At 36.4% G+C, this 16,625-nt stretch overlaps 1 protein-coding gene across 8 annotated transcripts in view; it reads right to left on the reverse strand.

Moving 5' to 3' along the window:
* Positions 1 to 16,625, reverse strand: part of RPS6KA5 (ribosomal protein S6 kinase A5) — a 181,627-nt gene that overhangs the window by 64,770 nt on the left and 100,232 nt on the right. For all 8 annotated transcript variants that reach the window (XM_029238474.1, XM_029238473.1, XM_029238476.1 and 5 more), the window contains 2 exons: positions 9,186 to 9,301; positions 6,065 to 6,172 (listed from right to left, as the gene is read on the reverse strand). In XM_029238474.1, the coding sequence (XP_029094307.1) occupies positions 6,065 to 6,172; positions 9,186 to 9,301 (224 nt within the window). The remainder of the gene's footprint in view (positions 1 to 6,064; positions 6,173 to 9,185; positions 9,302 to 16,625) is intronic.

Below are 16,625 nucleotides of genomic sequence, written 5' to 3' on the forward strand. Positions count from 1 at the left end.
AAGTATAAGCATTTATTAATCACATTTACGCAATGTTAGTATTCCAGGGTGTCTCTTGCTAAATTCCCCTTATGGGTTTGAAAGTCCCTGACACTTAGAAAATAGATTAAAATAATCTATTTATAGGTTTATATATTCTGTTTATAGATTAATATATCCTATATTAATATAGAATATGATGTCTAAATATTGTTTTCAAGTAAATTAAAAAGTATATTTAACTTAATTTGAACAAATGGAATCTACAGTAGAAGTTTCTCTGAAAAGAATCTCAATTCAAAAGTTGTCCCCGCTAGCCCTGTGACATAATTTACATAAAACCTGCCCACTGAACTTGTACACTGAGCCTGCCATAAGAAATAGTATATGTTGAGACATGCACATTGTAACAGCAGAATCCTGTGAATGACATTAGAAACTAGGCATTTATTAGACAAAGATGTAATTTAAAACTTTCCTACAAATAAGAAAATTATGGGAGAATAACTTAAGATTCTCATTTGTATGTTTTAATTTTACTCATAGTCATCTGAAATCTGAATAGTACCTCTTTCAGTGGAAACTGATATTTACATTGTGTTTTACACTTTAAAAAAGTACTTTCATGAGCATTAACTCATTGCATCCATATGAAAATTGTATAAATTCGATATGACAGATATTATTTTACAGATGAAGAAACCAAGACTGAGACGGGTTAATGGCTAAGTGACTTGCCCAGTGTCACACAGCCAGGAAGTGGAGAACCGAAAAAGATCCTCTAACTTCAATATGTGTTCTTTCCACTACACTGAAATGCCTCTTCTATGTTCAAAGAATTAATTAATGAATAACATTATCTGAACGGAGCAAAGATTGCATTTTTCTACTTTCTGGAAAGAAAAATCCACAGGCCTTTTCCTTTTAAGTACAGCTACCATGTCAGTGAGTTATAATTAACTTAGCTACCTCTGTTTTAAATGTTGGGATGTTATTTTTCTTCTAGTTTTATTTATCTACCTGGGGATTCATGTTAATAACCTGTTGTGAATTTTTTCGAATGCTCAATGTTAAATTATGAAAACACAGAATGCATATACTATAGTTAAGTATAGGATAATTAATAACACATGAATGTATCACTTTGACATTATTTTCTTATAAATAAGAACAGATGCCCTTTTTAGAAAAATGCTTTTAAAGTCTTCAATGTTAAAATCATATATCCAATACCTAGCAGACTGACTCACAGTAAGAACTCAACAAATGTTTTTTAAAGATTCAAATCTTAAGAGATTGGTAAATTTGATTATATTAAAATGTCAAATCTGATAATGGCAAAAACACCACTAATCACATTAAAGACAAGTAAAAGATCTGAAAAAGAAATTCACAAAGTGCATAATTATCAAGGATGGGTGGCTGGAATATTTAAAAATGTTTGCTGAACTGTATTCTCAAAAAACCTTATGAAAAACATGTATCATATCATGTGCAGACATTTAGAAAGGTCTTCTTTTATTCTCAGAATTACAAGGGATTTGTGAAATTATGTGGTTGAGGAAAGAACATATCAGTAAAAGTATCAAATTTGTATAGTGCTCATTATCATATAAAAGATTGTTAAGGCTTCTAAGATAAATCAATTTTATCCAGTATACAATTTAGTTTAGCAAGTTACAATCTAGAAATAATTATATGAGGTAATGATGAATACTTCTAAAATCTAGGCTCATGAGGGCAAGGAATTTGTTTCTTTCACCACCATATTTCTAGGGTCTAGTACAATACCTGGCACATAGTAGGTACTCAATAAACATTTGCTGAATTATTAAATTAACAAATATACAGAGAGATGAGTAGTACACCATGAGTAGAAACTTCAAACATGTCTAAAAAGTAATTCCTGAAAATTAAATATTTCTCAGATCAAATGAGAGCAGAATTTGTAATACACAAAACTGTGATAAACTGAAAAAGAAGCAGATCTGGGTGGGGGAATATTAATTCAGGTTTGGAAATGCTGGGCTTGTGTGATCTATGAGAGAGTCAAGGGGAGACACACTAGGGGCATGTTTGGGTCTGGAGCCCAGAAGAGCAGCCAGGGTTGGCCATGTATATTTGGGAATCACCAGCGTACAGGGAGAGAGTGCAAGCTTAAAAAGAGTAGAGTACCTAGGACTGAACTGTGAGGAACCCTCAGGTAGAAGAGAAAGAGCCTGCAAAAGACAGCGAGAGAGAGAAGGAAAGGCAGGGGAGCACAGTGTCACAGAAGCCAGGGTGAGATGCAATTTCCAGTTCAACATCACTAGGTAGTCAAGTAAGGTGAGGGCTCAAAAATACCTAAAATGGGGACTTCCCTGGTGGCGCAGTGGTTAGGAATGCCCCTGCCAATGCAGGCGACACGGGTTCGAGCCCTGGTCCGGGGGGATCCCACATGCCACGGAGCAACTAAGCCCGCGCGGAGCAACTAAGCCCGTGCGCCACAACTACTGAGCCTGCGCACCACAACTACTGAGCCCACGTGCCACAGCTACTGAAGCTGGCGCACGTAGAGCTTGTGCTCCGCAACAAGAGAGGCCGCCGTGGTGAGAAGCCCACACACCACAACAAAGAGTAGCCCCTGCTCGCCATACTAGAGGGAGCCCGCGTGCAGCAACAAAGACCCAACACAGCCAAAAATAAATAAATTTAAAAAAAAAAACACCTAAAATGGAGGTCAATAGTGGCCTTGGCAAGAACAGGTTCAGTCAATTGGTAGGAGGTGCAAGCCACACTGGAGTAGATCAAGGGGTGAGTGACCTGTGGGTAATAGACTGCGCAGACAAATACTGACAAAGGAGAACATAGGACAACAACTAGAAGGGAATAGGGGATTCTGAGATTGTTTGCTGTTCATCAGTCAGTCCATTCATCCATTCATCTCTCCATTTTTAGACACTTAAGATGGGAGAGACTAGGCTTGCTTAAATGGTGACAGAAAGCGTCCAAGCAGAAGAAGAAGAGGTAGAAAAGAAGAGGGGTCAGTTACAGATAGAGGTAGAGATGTATAATCTCTCTATATAAACTGGAAACCAGGGAGGAAACTCCTCAAAGTGAAGTTTAAGCTGAAAACGAAGGAGGTAGCGTAGGAATAGACAAAAAAAGAAGCTCATTCCAAGAAATGATATAAGTCAGGCTGACATGGGAAACCAAAAAGGAATGCTAGCTAATCAAAATAGAAATTGTTGGATGGGAATATTTTTGAGGTGCAATAGGTCTAGGCAGGGACACTTGCTAAGCGGATGCCAGGTGGAATAAGCGGGGAGCAAAGGACCATTAGATCAAGTTTTAGGGGACTCAGAAAAGGAGAGTCCCTACTTGAGCCCTAAGAGTTAAACCTGAAGCCTAGCAAGCCAGTATGTCCTCTTCAGCTAAGAGGAAGAATGAGCTGGTAGTCTGAGGGGAGAAGACAGATGAAACTGTAAGGCTTAATAACACATGACTATAACACATAATTACATGAAATGCAGCTAGGTTGCATTGTGAATAAGGGAATCTATAAATTACTTCTCCACTTCAGATTGAATCCCATTGTTTCATTTTTGCACCTAAATAACCAATTGCTCCAAAACTGTGGCACCCGACAAGAATTTCCCTCATTCCCTTGAAGAATAGCTGTTGAATTGACCAGCAGAAAACACAAGTCTCTCTTGTGAGAAGTGACGCAGCTGATTCAGTAACCCAGCAGTTCTGACCAATTTGTATTACTGTATTAAAACCCAACAATTCTGATCATGTTTGATTTTTGTTTACCTCTTGCTTTGGTTTCAAACATTTTGCTCTTCCTCAGTGCCAAAGTCTGTTTCTGCCTACTGCCAAATGATCAGCCACACATGTCCAGAAATACAGGATTCACGAACTGATTCTTTCATTGTAGTATCACCAGAACCTAGCCTAATGTCTAGCAGATAGAAGTCTCTCAACAAACACTGATGAAGTGAATGAGTAAATGTACGTGCGGTTCCACGGGGAGAGAAAAAAGTGATCACCAACTCTCTCTATGCAGGGGGAGTCCTCCATCTTTACATGCCAAGGGTCCTTTGACAGTCTGTTGAAGCCGACAGACCCCTTCTCAGAATAATGTTTTTACATATATTGTAGGACAGAGCAAACTAATGATATTGAAATACAATGAAACCAAAATATAAAGAGAAATTGTGACATCATCACAAATGTGCTTCTGTGGCATAGGCTGGGCTTGCTAAGCCACAGGCATCACTGCAGGGAGATCTGGCTGGGCCAGTTCACTGGCAAAACCACTAGCCGACAGCATCGGTAGATTTCTGTTCTCAGTTCTCAGAGAGGAATCCTCCCAGGTCTTGTCTAGGAAGCCACCGTTCTCAGAAGGAAGGGGCAGCAAGAGGCCATGGCAGCTCCACAGTGTAGTGTGGCAATCTTCACGCCACCCCCTAGCTTTGACGGTGTCCTCTCCCTCAACCGTGCCCCTTGTCCCTGAATCCATAGTTTTGTCTATTTAACCTTGTCAGTCTTCCATGAGGGTCAGAAAGGCAAGGTTTCCTACGGGGATAGTGTATATCTGAGACCTGGGGGGTACCTATTTCTTATATAGACTTCCAACTAATCCTCTTGTGTCCTGCACTCTTGCTTTGAGCGATGCCTGGTGCCCCCAAGTCCTGAGCCTTTCTGGGGGTCAGAGGTGCAAATTAGCCTGCTTTGGGGATTCTCATATTACTGGCTTAGGATTCAGCTGTCTCAGGCGTGTTACATCAGTTACAACTAGTATTTCTGCTGTCCATCTTCCAGAATCTGGTTGCTGTGTTCCCCTCTCCCTTTTGAGTATATGCCTATTTTACACCTTTACTTTTACTTGTAGTAGGGTTTAGTGAGGAAACAACCATCAACATATTTCAGCTGTCACATTTTTCAAGTTGCCACTAAAATTTTTAACAAAGTTTGAGAAATCAAACTTTGAAGAAAAATCCTCAAAAATTCATCTCATCTTTTTCATAACTATGATTCTTCTATCAAAGATAATCAACATATTGTTAAACCCTCAGGTTCACGAAGGCAGAGACCATTTCCCTTTTGTCACTGTATTATCCAATATCTAGCATAGTAGAGGTGGTCAATAAATATTTATTGACAAGTGATTGAATGAATATAGATATGAGAAAAAATTGGGATCCTTTGTTTTCATAATTTTAGTACTTATCTAACTCACCTAGGACTGCTTTGGCAATATTCTAAAAAGCAAACAATCAGAAATAGATACACCTAATTTGGAACCCAAATTACAGTAAAGAAGTCCTTTATTACAAAAATTTAACTGTGATTCTGTATACTATAACAATAATTTCTTGGATAGAAAGGAACTGGCATTCAAATTACTTAGTTGTCTTGAAAAACTAGCAGTGTAAAAATGTACTTTTTATTACAACTGCTACATAAATAGTATCTAATTACAACTAATAAATGTACAATTTTAAATGTTATTAAATAAATCTTTAATAATAAACAAATTTTAATCAATGCTGAAAACACAAAGTCCTTCATATTTAAAATCTGTACATTAGCTATTACATTTTAGTTTGTATGGGCAAAAAGCAGCAAGTTTATTAAAAAATTAGGTCTAGTAGATCCTTGCTATTCTTGTCAAGTGAGTTCAAAGAGCCATCATGACATGTCCTACCTTGTAATTATAATGTAAACTGTATGTGCTTTGTTTTGTAATTCTTTACTGGCTATTATCTAAGCCACGATTTTCCTAAAAGGCCCAAAGCGTTATTTTAAAATTTCAGTTATATTTTATGGAGAAAGTTAAATGCATAATTTTATTTTGTTTTTAACTGGGGAATTCTGTTATATCCGTAAAAGGATTGCTGGAATTCTAGCAGGATGGTTCCATGGTAATTTTAAACTAAAAACTTTACAGTTATCCATGTCAAAATATTCCTCTGGGCAAACTTGTACAAAAGTCCATAATCTGTTTAGTACTATCCTATTAAATGCTCATTCTATAGCTAATTTTTCGTCATTGTTTACATTCTGTTTTACTAACTTCAAATTAAAATATAATACTCACTTCATCAGCCACAAACTCCTTACTCAGACCAAAATCTGTCAGCACCACATGGCCATTAGAATCAAGTAGAATATTCTCAAGCTTAATGTCACGGTATATAATCCCCAACTGTAAAAACAAACAAATATGCATATTAAAATAACAATTTCCAAAAAATAAATTAGAAAAGTCTTTCTTATCTACCTTAAAAACAAACCAAAAAAAGGCATTCTCCTGCTCAGGGTGCTATGACGGCTCTTAGTCACAGGTCGGGGCAAATCTAAATTCCTCCATCTCAGGGTTTATCTGCTGGGTTCCCTCTGCAACCATGTCTTCATGCTCCATATTATGAGGGTACATTCCTGTCGGACTAGCTTCTGTTGGGTCTACTTTGACTACTGCTTCTTCCTGGGTTACTGTTCTTGATGGATTTCATCCTCACTCCAGATGATCTTCAGGTGCTTTCTTAGCCAATTCACGTCCATCACTTCTAATGGCTTCAGACGGCTTTCCTGAGTAACCACTTCCCACACTGGTCATTTCTTTGTTTTTATTCCTATAGCATCTATATTTACATCGTACTTACATAAAAGTAATTGATATTTTCTAGGCACTTCCTGTTCTTCTTGATATAACCATATCCAAACTCTGTTTTTTCACTTTTTATGCATTTACCTAGTATCTAGCACAGTGTCATATATCAAATAGGTAATTAATAAAGGCTTGTTGAATAATACACTCCTAAACATGAAGGCTGAAGATCACAGGTTAATTTTAGTTGATCTTTAGTTCTAAATAAGCAATGTAAACCAATTAGATATTTAAATATCCTTCTATTTTGTTTTGTATGTAAGTTTTATAGTAAAACACTTCAGCTCTATGACATAAATGAATCTACCCAAGTTATATAAGAAGTACTTGATATGCATGAATTCCACGTTCCATGTTATGTCAGCCCGAATTAAATGTTTTTAAACTTAGAAACACTGCTTTCCTCAACACTAAGTATATGAAAAATAAGATTCTTGATGCTTTCTTAAAATTGAAACAAAAAATTACACAAGGAAAAACACTAGGCAATTTTCTTCCAAGAACCTCAGTGGGTTTTTTTTTTCATATTTTAAAACATTATTATATATTGTAAATGCACAGTCTGTTAGACATTTGACTTGAAGCCTTACAAGCACCTAACAACCAGTATGACTTTTTTTTTAACAACCTCTTTGGAAAAGATTTTAGGAATAAGTCATTTACTACCTGCTTTACCTCATCACTTACAAGTAAACTCCCGGTTTTTGTCTCTTCCTGAGAAACTCAGTGTTAGTAGCTATATCAAGATTATCATTATTAGCTTTGTGTTATATCTCTTTGTATTTATCTTTTTAGGTAGCCAGATTAAGAGAAATTTAGCTAAGATCTAATCTGCTATATACTTCCCTCTATATCAATCACATTTATATCTTGTACTCATCATGTTCTCTACCTCTGTGTTTCTGATTACCCTGTTTTAATAATAATGAATGTTCATGAATTTTCCCTTTAAGAAACAGAATTAACAGTCTTCATACTAACCAAAAACTGAATTTACTAGCTTACCTGTCAGAGCTTTGTATTTTGTTTGTGTTTACTCTGGTATTTATGGTGATTTCCACCATCGTTTTTATATTATAAAAATTACATCTGATTCCCCTAAGCATAAAACAAAGCTTTTCAGCCTATTCCCTGGCCCAATTTGGCTCATGTATAAAAATGTCCTAACTACTTTATACCCCACAAAAATAACCATAGGCATAAAGCTCATCCCCACACCACCAATTCTATCAGAAGGAATACAGATGCCTGTTCCTATCACTTCAGTTCAGCTCCCACCTTACACTCCCCTTCCTTTCACTCCATGGCACTGCAGCCCTGTGCCCCAGAGCCTACTCTACTTCCCTCCTGTTCTTAGACGTTTTTTCATTCACTCTCTTAGAATTCCTCTTCTGAACCCTGTCTCCCTCTACCTGCCCAGTTGTGTTCCTGTTCTGGGCCAAATCTACCCATTTCTTGATGCCTTCCTTCTTATATCTTCTCATCATCTTTTCTCACAGCCTCTCCCACCCGTTACCTCCATCCTGCAATTCTAATCTCCCTGCCCCTTTAAAAATGTCATCCTTTTTCCTTGCCTTTTTCCTTCATTTCTCTCCATTCTTTTTTATGCTCCATAATCAGCACTTCCATATTTTTTTATCTGTAATCTAGTGTAGCATCTGAATATATAACAAAGAAAAACAGCAGCTTTATGATGTACCTGTATCATCCGAATTTAGCGACTCGAGTCATCCTCCTATGGTCTCACACAACTTTGATAAGAATTATTCTAGTACTTTCTATTTCTTGGAAATACACACAAGCCTAGTCTACATAATGACTGTTTGCTTCTATAGTAATGCTTCCTCATTAAAAAAATATTTTTAGTCAAAATTTCTTGGATCAAGATTAATAGTATCTGAAATAATATTTTTTAAAAGTTTAAACCGATTTTATAGAGTTCAAACAGCATCACATACATATATGAATTCCACTGAAAAAGTTGAGTAACTGAGTTCATGCCACATGAAGGCAACGGAGCAGGAGGGAGGGAGGGGGAGCAAGAGAGGACCTTAGGGGTGAACCAAATGGAAAAGAAAGCGAGAGTGGGAGAGGGGGATAGCTGGGTAGCATAGGTAAGTGCTTCTTTCAAATATTCCAAGCTAATTGGGAAACATACTCCGAAGATGCACAGGCAGAGTCTGCAATGGAGTAAGTCACAATTAAGGAAATACATATTATGACTTGTGGGTTCATCTTAAAGGTTATTTTAAGAATGAAAATCCTTTATTCTAATGATACTTTGTAATAAGCATCAGAATTTTTCATGAACAAAACCAAAAAAATGCTCAGGTTCTACCTTTTTAATCTGCAACCCAGAAACTATAAAAGGAAACTAGACTTTTACAAAGGGAACAATGAAATTGAAAAAATTGGTAATGGTCTATGAGTGTGCTTCCACAATCTCCACCAAGACAATGACATGTAAACGCATTAGCTCTTTTAGCTCCATCATTACCTCAGTTACTAGATTTTTAAAAAAAGGAAATCCCAAAGGTTAAGCATCTCTTACCTTGTGGAGATGTTCGAGGGCAAGCACGATCTCTCCAACATAGATCTGCACCTCATGCTCTGTGAAACGCTCTCTTTGAGAAAGATGAGTAAAAAGTTCTCCACCATTTATATAATCTAAAAATGAAATATATTTTTTCTGTCTTTGACTTGTATTCATAAACTAAAGGAAATATTTCCTTTTAACCACTTTGGATTAACCATAAGGCATTGATTTTAATACATCATTTTTGTACAATTCTTAGTATATAGTTTCATATAGAATATATTACTAAATTCATATAAATACAGTTCCATAAGTTAATGACTACCCTAAACCACAATCAAATGAATTTGCATAGAGTATTACTATTAAAACTATTACATGAAATCTGCATATTTTAAAATAATTTTCCCAAATCCAGCATATCAGAAGCCTCTGCCATTACCATACACTTCTTAACTTGCTGTAAAGAACCGAAACATCAACCACCATAATAACTAAAAAATGAAAAAAACAAAACAAAACTCCCAGCCTTTCCTTTGTAGTAGTGGCCGGTCACTATTTTTAAGCAGATTCCATATTTTCCAAAATTGTCTATGGAGAGCCCTTCTAAAAATGTATATTAGGTAGCAGGTAGCCTTCTTATGGTTCCACATAACTCAAAAGTAAAAGTAGCACAACATGGCTGAATCAAAACACCTGAAACTAAATGATTCCCATTTGCCTTTCAATTTGCCCATTTTATCCCAAGAGGAATAATGAAATAAGAGAGAAAAAAGCTACAGTGAGACATAAATTAGGAGCTGAATAAGCCACAACTGTGTTCATAATAGGCTCTAAGACATTTATCGATAAACTGATAATAGTTTCATCAGAAACTAACCATTACTATCTTACACAACATTTGTGTGTGAGAAACAATGTACACCTAGAAAACAGTCACAGATATAGATTAAAGCTTTTCTCCTAAAAAAAAATCTGAAAAGCATGTATCCCAAGTATATTCATTTGTCAAGTTTACCGCAACTTGATAAAAGACCAAAGCAAAATCTTCATTAACTCACAAATTTTTATCTTGACCGTTTTTCAAATTCCAAACAGCTGATGCAACAGAATGAAAGAGCTCTAAAAGCTGGTTGTTTTGCAATGTATTTTGCAAAGCACATGCCAGCAAAAAGCACTGCCCTTTTAAGACTTTCGTATTTTGCCAAGAGGTTTTAATTATATCTTAACACAAAGCTAATTATTAAAAAGGTGTAAAGGAACACAGCATTCCTGCAAACTAACAGTGAATTTTTTCTACCTTTTAAGTAGTCACTTATTTAAATCTAATACTGATGTTTATGTATATGGTTTCCATAGTTAGTCATGGTACAGAAATAGGCATTCAGAGGTCAGTTGACCAACTGACAAACTCCTACGCACCCTTGAATGTCCTACTTAATTATCTCATCTTCAATAACCACTCCAGCAGAGTTGATCACTTCCTTTTATGTTACCCCCTGTGTTTATTAAAAACTTATACCACTGCAATTATCTTGCTGTACTGAAAATGTCTATTTGCATACTTCCTTTCTCTGCTAAACTCTGAGCTTTTTAAAGTCATGATCAATGTATTCATCTTTAAAAAAAATAATCACTCTGAAACTCAAAGGCAAGTGAGTTGTAAAAAAAAAAATAATAACCCAATGTACTCCTGTCTTTGAGGCAACTTAATATAATCCAAAGAACCTGGGCTTTATAATCAATAAACCTGAACTAGACAATGGCTCCACTGTGTCCTGTCTTGAGCAAATAAAGTCTCTCTCAGTGTTAGTTCTTTATCTATAAAATGGGAATCAGAACTACTATAGATTATTGTTTCTTGAAACATAGAAAGTGTTTTATTTGCATTTACTGGGGAGACTAAGAAAAATTAACTACAAATCTAAGAAGACAAACCTAAAACAACATCGTCACCTACTTCCTACTTGTAGAATAGACCAACAGCCCAAGGTGAAGACTTGACATTCATAAAATAAATATGCTTTATTTGTAGGTACAGGGTTGCACACTTTATAAGGTGAACAGCCAACTCTATCCAGTGGTCCAAGCTGTCAACATTGGTAAGGTAGATATATAGGCTGCCAAAGGACTGTAACAGCAGGAGCTGCGATACCTGGAGTGGTGTTACAGGGTAAGTTCTATCAATAGCAGGGATATGAGGTTAGTGGGAATCTCTGTAAGATAAGTACCTAGTACCCTCAGTTGTTATAATTCTAGTTGTTTTGTTTGGTATGTAGTGGTATCTTGTTATGGTTTTAATTTGCATTTTCCTGAATAATAATGATATTTAGTATCTTTCCGTGCCTTATTGGACATTTCTATATCTTCTTTTGTGAAACGTCTATTAAGGGTTTTTTCTTTTTTGCCCCTTTTGGTTTTTTCTTTTTTATTCACATACCATGAAATTCACCAATTTGAAGTGTAAAATTCAATGGTTTTTTAGCATATTCAGAGTTGTGCAGCCATCACCACATTCAATTTTAAAATATTTTCACACACTCCCCCCGAAGAAATCCCAATTGATGTTTCTCCTTTAGTTGCTTGTGCTTTTTCTAAAAATTTTATTTATTTATTCATTTATTTATATCTTGGCTGAGTTGGGTCTTCGTTGCTGTGCGCAGGCTTTCTCTAGTTGCGGTAAGCAGGGGCTACTCTTCATTGTGGTGCACGGGCTTCTCATTGTGGTGGCTTCTCTTGTTGTGGAACACAGGATCTAAGTGTGCAGGCTTCAGTACTTGTGGCTCGTGGGCTCTAGAGCACAGGCTCAGTAGTTGTGGCGCACGGGCTTAGCTGTGCGTGGCATGTGGGATCTTGCCGGACCAGGGCTTGAACCCGTGTCCCCTGCCTTGGCAGGCAGATTCTTAACCACTGCGCCACCAGGGAAGCCCAGTTGCTTGTGCTTTTGATGTCACATTTAAGAAATCACTGCCAAAACCAAGGTCACAAAAATTTACCCCTATGTTTTCTTCTAAGAGATTTATAGGTTTAGTTCTTACTTTTCATCTTTGATCCATTTTGAGTTAAGTTTTGTGTATGTTGTGAGTTATGGGCCCAATTTCATACTTTTGCATATGGTTATCCAGTTGTTCCAGCACCAATAGTTAAAAAGACTGTTCTTTCCTCATTGGCACCCTTGTCAAAAAGTCAATTGACAGTAAATGTGAGGGTTTATTTCTGGACTCTCAATTCTAATCTATTATCTATATGTCTATCTTTATTCCAGTGCCACACTTCTTGATTATTGTAGGTTTCTAGTAAGTTTTAAAAGTGTGAGTCTTCCAACTTAATTCTTCCTTTTCAAAATTGTTTTAGCTATTCTAAAGTTCCTTGAGTTTTCCATACAATTTTAGGATGACTTTGTCAATTTCCATAAAAAATAAGCTGGTATTTTGAGAGAGGTTTCTTAAATCTATAGATCAATTTGGGGAGTACTGCCATCTTAGTAATATAAAGACTTTCAATCCATAAACATAGAATCTTTTACCATCATGAAGTATCCCTTTTTATCTCTAGTATACGTTTTTGTTAAGTATATTTTGTCTGATATTAGTATAGCCGCTCCTGCTTTCTTGTGGTTGCCGTTTGCATGATTTATCTTTTCCTATCCTTTTTCTTTTTAACCTGTTTGTACCTTTGAATATACAGTGTATCTCCTGTAAACAGTATATAGTTGAATCTTTCCCCCGTCTGACAATCTCTGTCTTTTGATTGTACTGATTAATCCATTCACATTTAATGTTATTATTGATATAGTTGGACTTATGTCTTGCTATTTTACTTTTTTGTTTTCTACATATTTCATATCTTTATTTGTTCCTCTATTCCTCCTTACTTCTTTCTTTTTCATTAAGTAAATATTTTCTAGTGTAACATTTTAATTTCTTTAATGAATTTCACTTTTTTTAGTTATTTTCTTAGTGGTTGCTCTATGGCTTACCATACACACATTATCACAGTTTCAGATTTATACCAACTTAATTCCAGTGATATATAGAAACATTTCTCCTACATAGCTCTATTCTTTCTTCCTCCCTTTTGAGCTATTATTGTTATACATAGTATAACTATGTTAACAAATCCAACAATACATTATAATTATTACCTTATATAGATTTATGTCTTTCAAAGAGGCTGAAAGAAAAGAGATTAAGTACATATTTAGAGTTTGTCATATTAGCCTTCCTATTTACCATTTTTGGTTCTCTTTATTTTTTCTTGTGGCCCCTGGAGCTGGAGAGCACAGAGGTTTCTGGCCATTGTAAGGATTTCAGATTTTACTCTGAATGAAATAAGAAGACTCTGGAAGATTGAGTACAACAGTGGTATGATAAGACTTCCATTTTAACAGGATCAATGACTCTGGCTGCTGTGTTAACTTTCAAGAGGGAAAGTAGGGAGATCACTTGCAGTAAACAAGGAGAGATGATGGAGCCTAGGAGAAAGGTGACAGCTTGGTGGTGGTAAGGACCCAGCCCTACCTGAGCACATGAAGAGATGGAATTGGTGTTGCCTGAGATGGGGAAGGCTGCAGGAAGAACAAATTTGGAAGGGATGATCCAGAGTTCACCTTTGGAAATGAGGAATGCACAGTGTCTAACAAATAGTAAAAGCTCAATAAATGGTAGTCATCATCATCACCATCACCATATTGAATTATTTATTCTAAGACTGTTAAAAGGTAAAAAAGAGCCCTTCTGGAATCCTTTTAGGAAAAGGAAGATAAATTTCTTATGGCCAGTTAGATCATTAAGAGGAGGTTGCATATAAATTCCTTGAAATTATGCACAATTTTTTCAAGTATATGTGTGCATTCTACTGACAAGAGAGGGTCCACAGCTTTTACCAGATTTTCCAAGGAGTTACAAGCCAAAAAGGTTTTCAGAACATCACTCAAAAGACAGCATTAAAAATCTGAATGGAAAAGTGCCTATGAAGTTTATTTACAAACAAACCAATGAATGCGGACTGCCAGCACATGGGAAACATCTGAGAGTAGCGTCTTACAGCTCACCAGCACCATTAACTTCATCATCACAGCGCACGCACCCAGCGCCATTTCTCCTGAGCATTCAGATTGCTTCTCCCTGACTTCCGGCCTTGCTTGGCATAGCTGTCCTGGAGCTTACTGTATTTAGAGCTGGACTAGTGAGGTTCAGAGCTTTAAAAAGTGAAATGGAGCATAAAGTTTTCATTGTTAACAAGATCTCTGCCTACTGAGGATGTGCTGGAACTGCATTTCTGGTCTCTTTACACCTCTGTATTTATCCAGAGAGCTAGCAACTCTGTTAGGGGAAGGTTAGGGCTTGGCCTTGAAACTAAAAACAACTTAGCCAGGCAGTGACATAACAAATAAAACAAAATTTAGAAAAGACTACAGGGATATTATTCAATTTGAGTTGAATTATTGATATAAAATTTCTACTCTCTTGAAAGAGAACACTGGAATCAAGAATGCAGGCAGATTCTGGGATAGAGTTAGCAGTGGCATGAATATGGTCAAAGACATCAGTGAAAACCCAGATCATTACTAACATCTGAGAGGAAGAGTCTTCTCAGCTTTATAACTCATGCAACATCCACTTTCCCCTACCCCCCATCCCACCCCTTTCCCACTGGGCATAAATTACATTTCTCCATAAAAAAGACTTATTTAAAAGTTCAGATGGAATAAAGCACGTGAGTGGAAACTGTCTACTACTAGAATTATTTAAGATCTACTCTGCCTGGTGGGCCTTGGTCCATGCCAACTCATCTACCCTGAATACTTTCCTGTCAAAATTATGGATTCATTAGAATTCTAGAAATTAGATTTCTCAGGTCTCTGTCAATTTCTTTCTCAACAAACTGCAAGCATGAGGGAATTTTTTTAAGCCAATGCCAACGGCTTTTATTCTCTTCATGATAAGAAACAGCATGAGAGTATCCAGTTTTTACTGATATTCCTGAGGCTTTTTGCCTCTGTGGACATACAACGAAAATGGACTAAGTGGTGTTGGCTCAGTTTACACTCCTGGCTACTGCCGTTTGTGTAGAAGCAGCATCTTAGTAACCCAGGTTAGTCACGGTAAGTGGGAAAGGGCTCCTGGCAGATAAGAACTAAGCGATGTAAAACAGGGTTTTGGCTGCCTTCCTTTAAAATCTGTATCTCATCACAGCTCACTGCTTTTAAGACTAGACAAAGAAATAACAACTAGAGATATTGGGCACTTTCTATGTGCCTGTTCTATTTGGATATGATAACAAATTTGATCCTCATAAACAATGCTACGAAGTTGGTGCTATTAAAATAATAGTATAATCCCCAGAGAAAACAGGTAATCTCTAGAAAACAGTGAAACCCAGAGAGGTTAAAAAAATTATCCAGAGTTGCATATCTGTTAAGTTAGAGAATAAGGATTATGAACATGGGCAGTCTGACTCTAAAACAGTGATTTTTTAAAAATGCTATATAGGTTGCCCTTTTTCCCCTCCTGGTATGGTTTTTACTATCATTTATCAGGAGCAGCCCCACTGGGCAACTGGTATTGCTAATTACTGTCAGAAAAACTGTCTTAAAATCAACTATCCTGACCTTCAAATATTTGAAAGGCTTAGAGCCAATAATTCTATATATTTGGTCATAAAGTTTCTCTTTTTTACATGCTTTTCTTAATCAAGTTTTGGCGGGCTCATCAGAATGTCACAGTACTCAGAAGGAGACATTCCTAGGGGGCTGTACTAAGATTTCTTTTTAATGTCCACAGTAAACAATGAGTCTCCATCTTTTTTGAGAATGTGCTAACCTAAGATTATTGCTGACATATTTCTGACATAGAACTTAAGAAAGTCAATTTATATCTTGTAGGAGAGGGCCCAGGGCTGTTTTCTCCAAAAAAGTACTTGGCCTTGCCCTGCAGTTCTCATCTTAACCCACCTGCCTGTTAAAGCAGATGGCTCTGAATCTGACCACAAAGAGCTACATTCTAGGTTCTTGTCAGAGAGTAGAACCTCAAATTGCCTGCAGTCCAAATCGCATCATATGTTCAGTTGTGAGAAATAATACATACAGGACAATAAATGTCATCTTTACATCTTTCTCATTATTTACTATAATGACTTCAGACAAAGCTACAAACTTGGATAACACTGTTTTGGAAAAATTATACTCTAATCTTGTTCCATAGGCTTACATGATAAGGGATAGTGGTATAAAACTTGGAATTATATCCTTAGTCAAGGAAGGCTGGTGAAAATTGTCCATTGTATCTGGGCCCTATTTAAAAAGCTTTTCCTAGATCATAATACCTTACCTATGGGTTTTTTTTTTAATATCTTGATACAATTTCAAACATACAAAAAGTATTTGCAAGAAGAGCACAAGTAATCCCCATATAACCAGTATGCAAATTCACCAACTGTTTATATTTTGCTTCA

The sequence above is a fragment of the Monodon monoceros genome, unplaced genomic scaffold (genome assembly GCF_005190385.1).
Source record: "Monodon monoceros isolate NGI ecotype Baffin Bay Population unplaced genomic scaffold, NGI_Narwhal_1 Super_Scaffold_21, whole genome shotgun sequence".
Lineage (NCBI taxonomy): Eukaryota > Metazoa > Chordata > Mammalia > Artiodactyla > Monodontidae > Monodon > Monodon monoceros.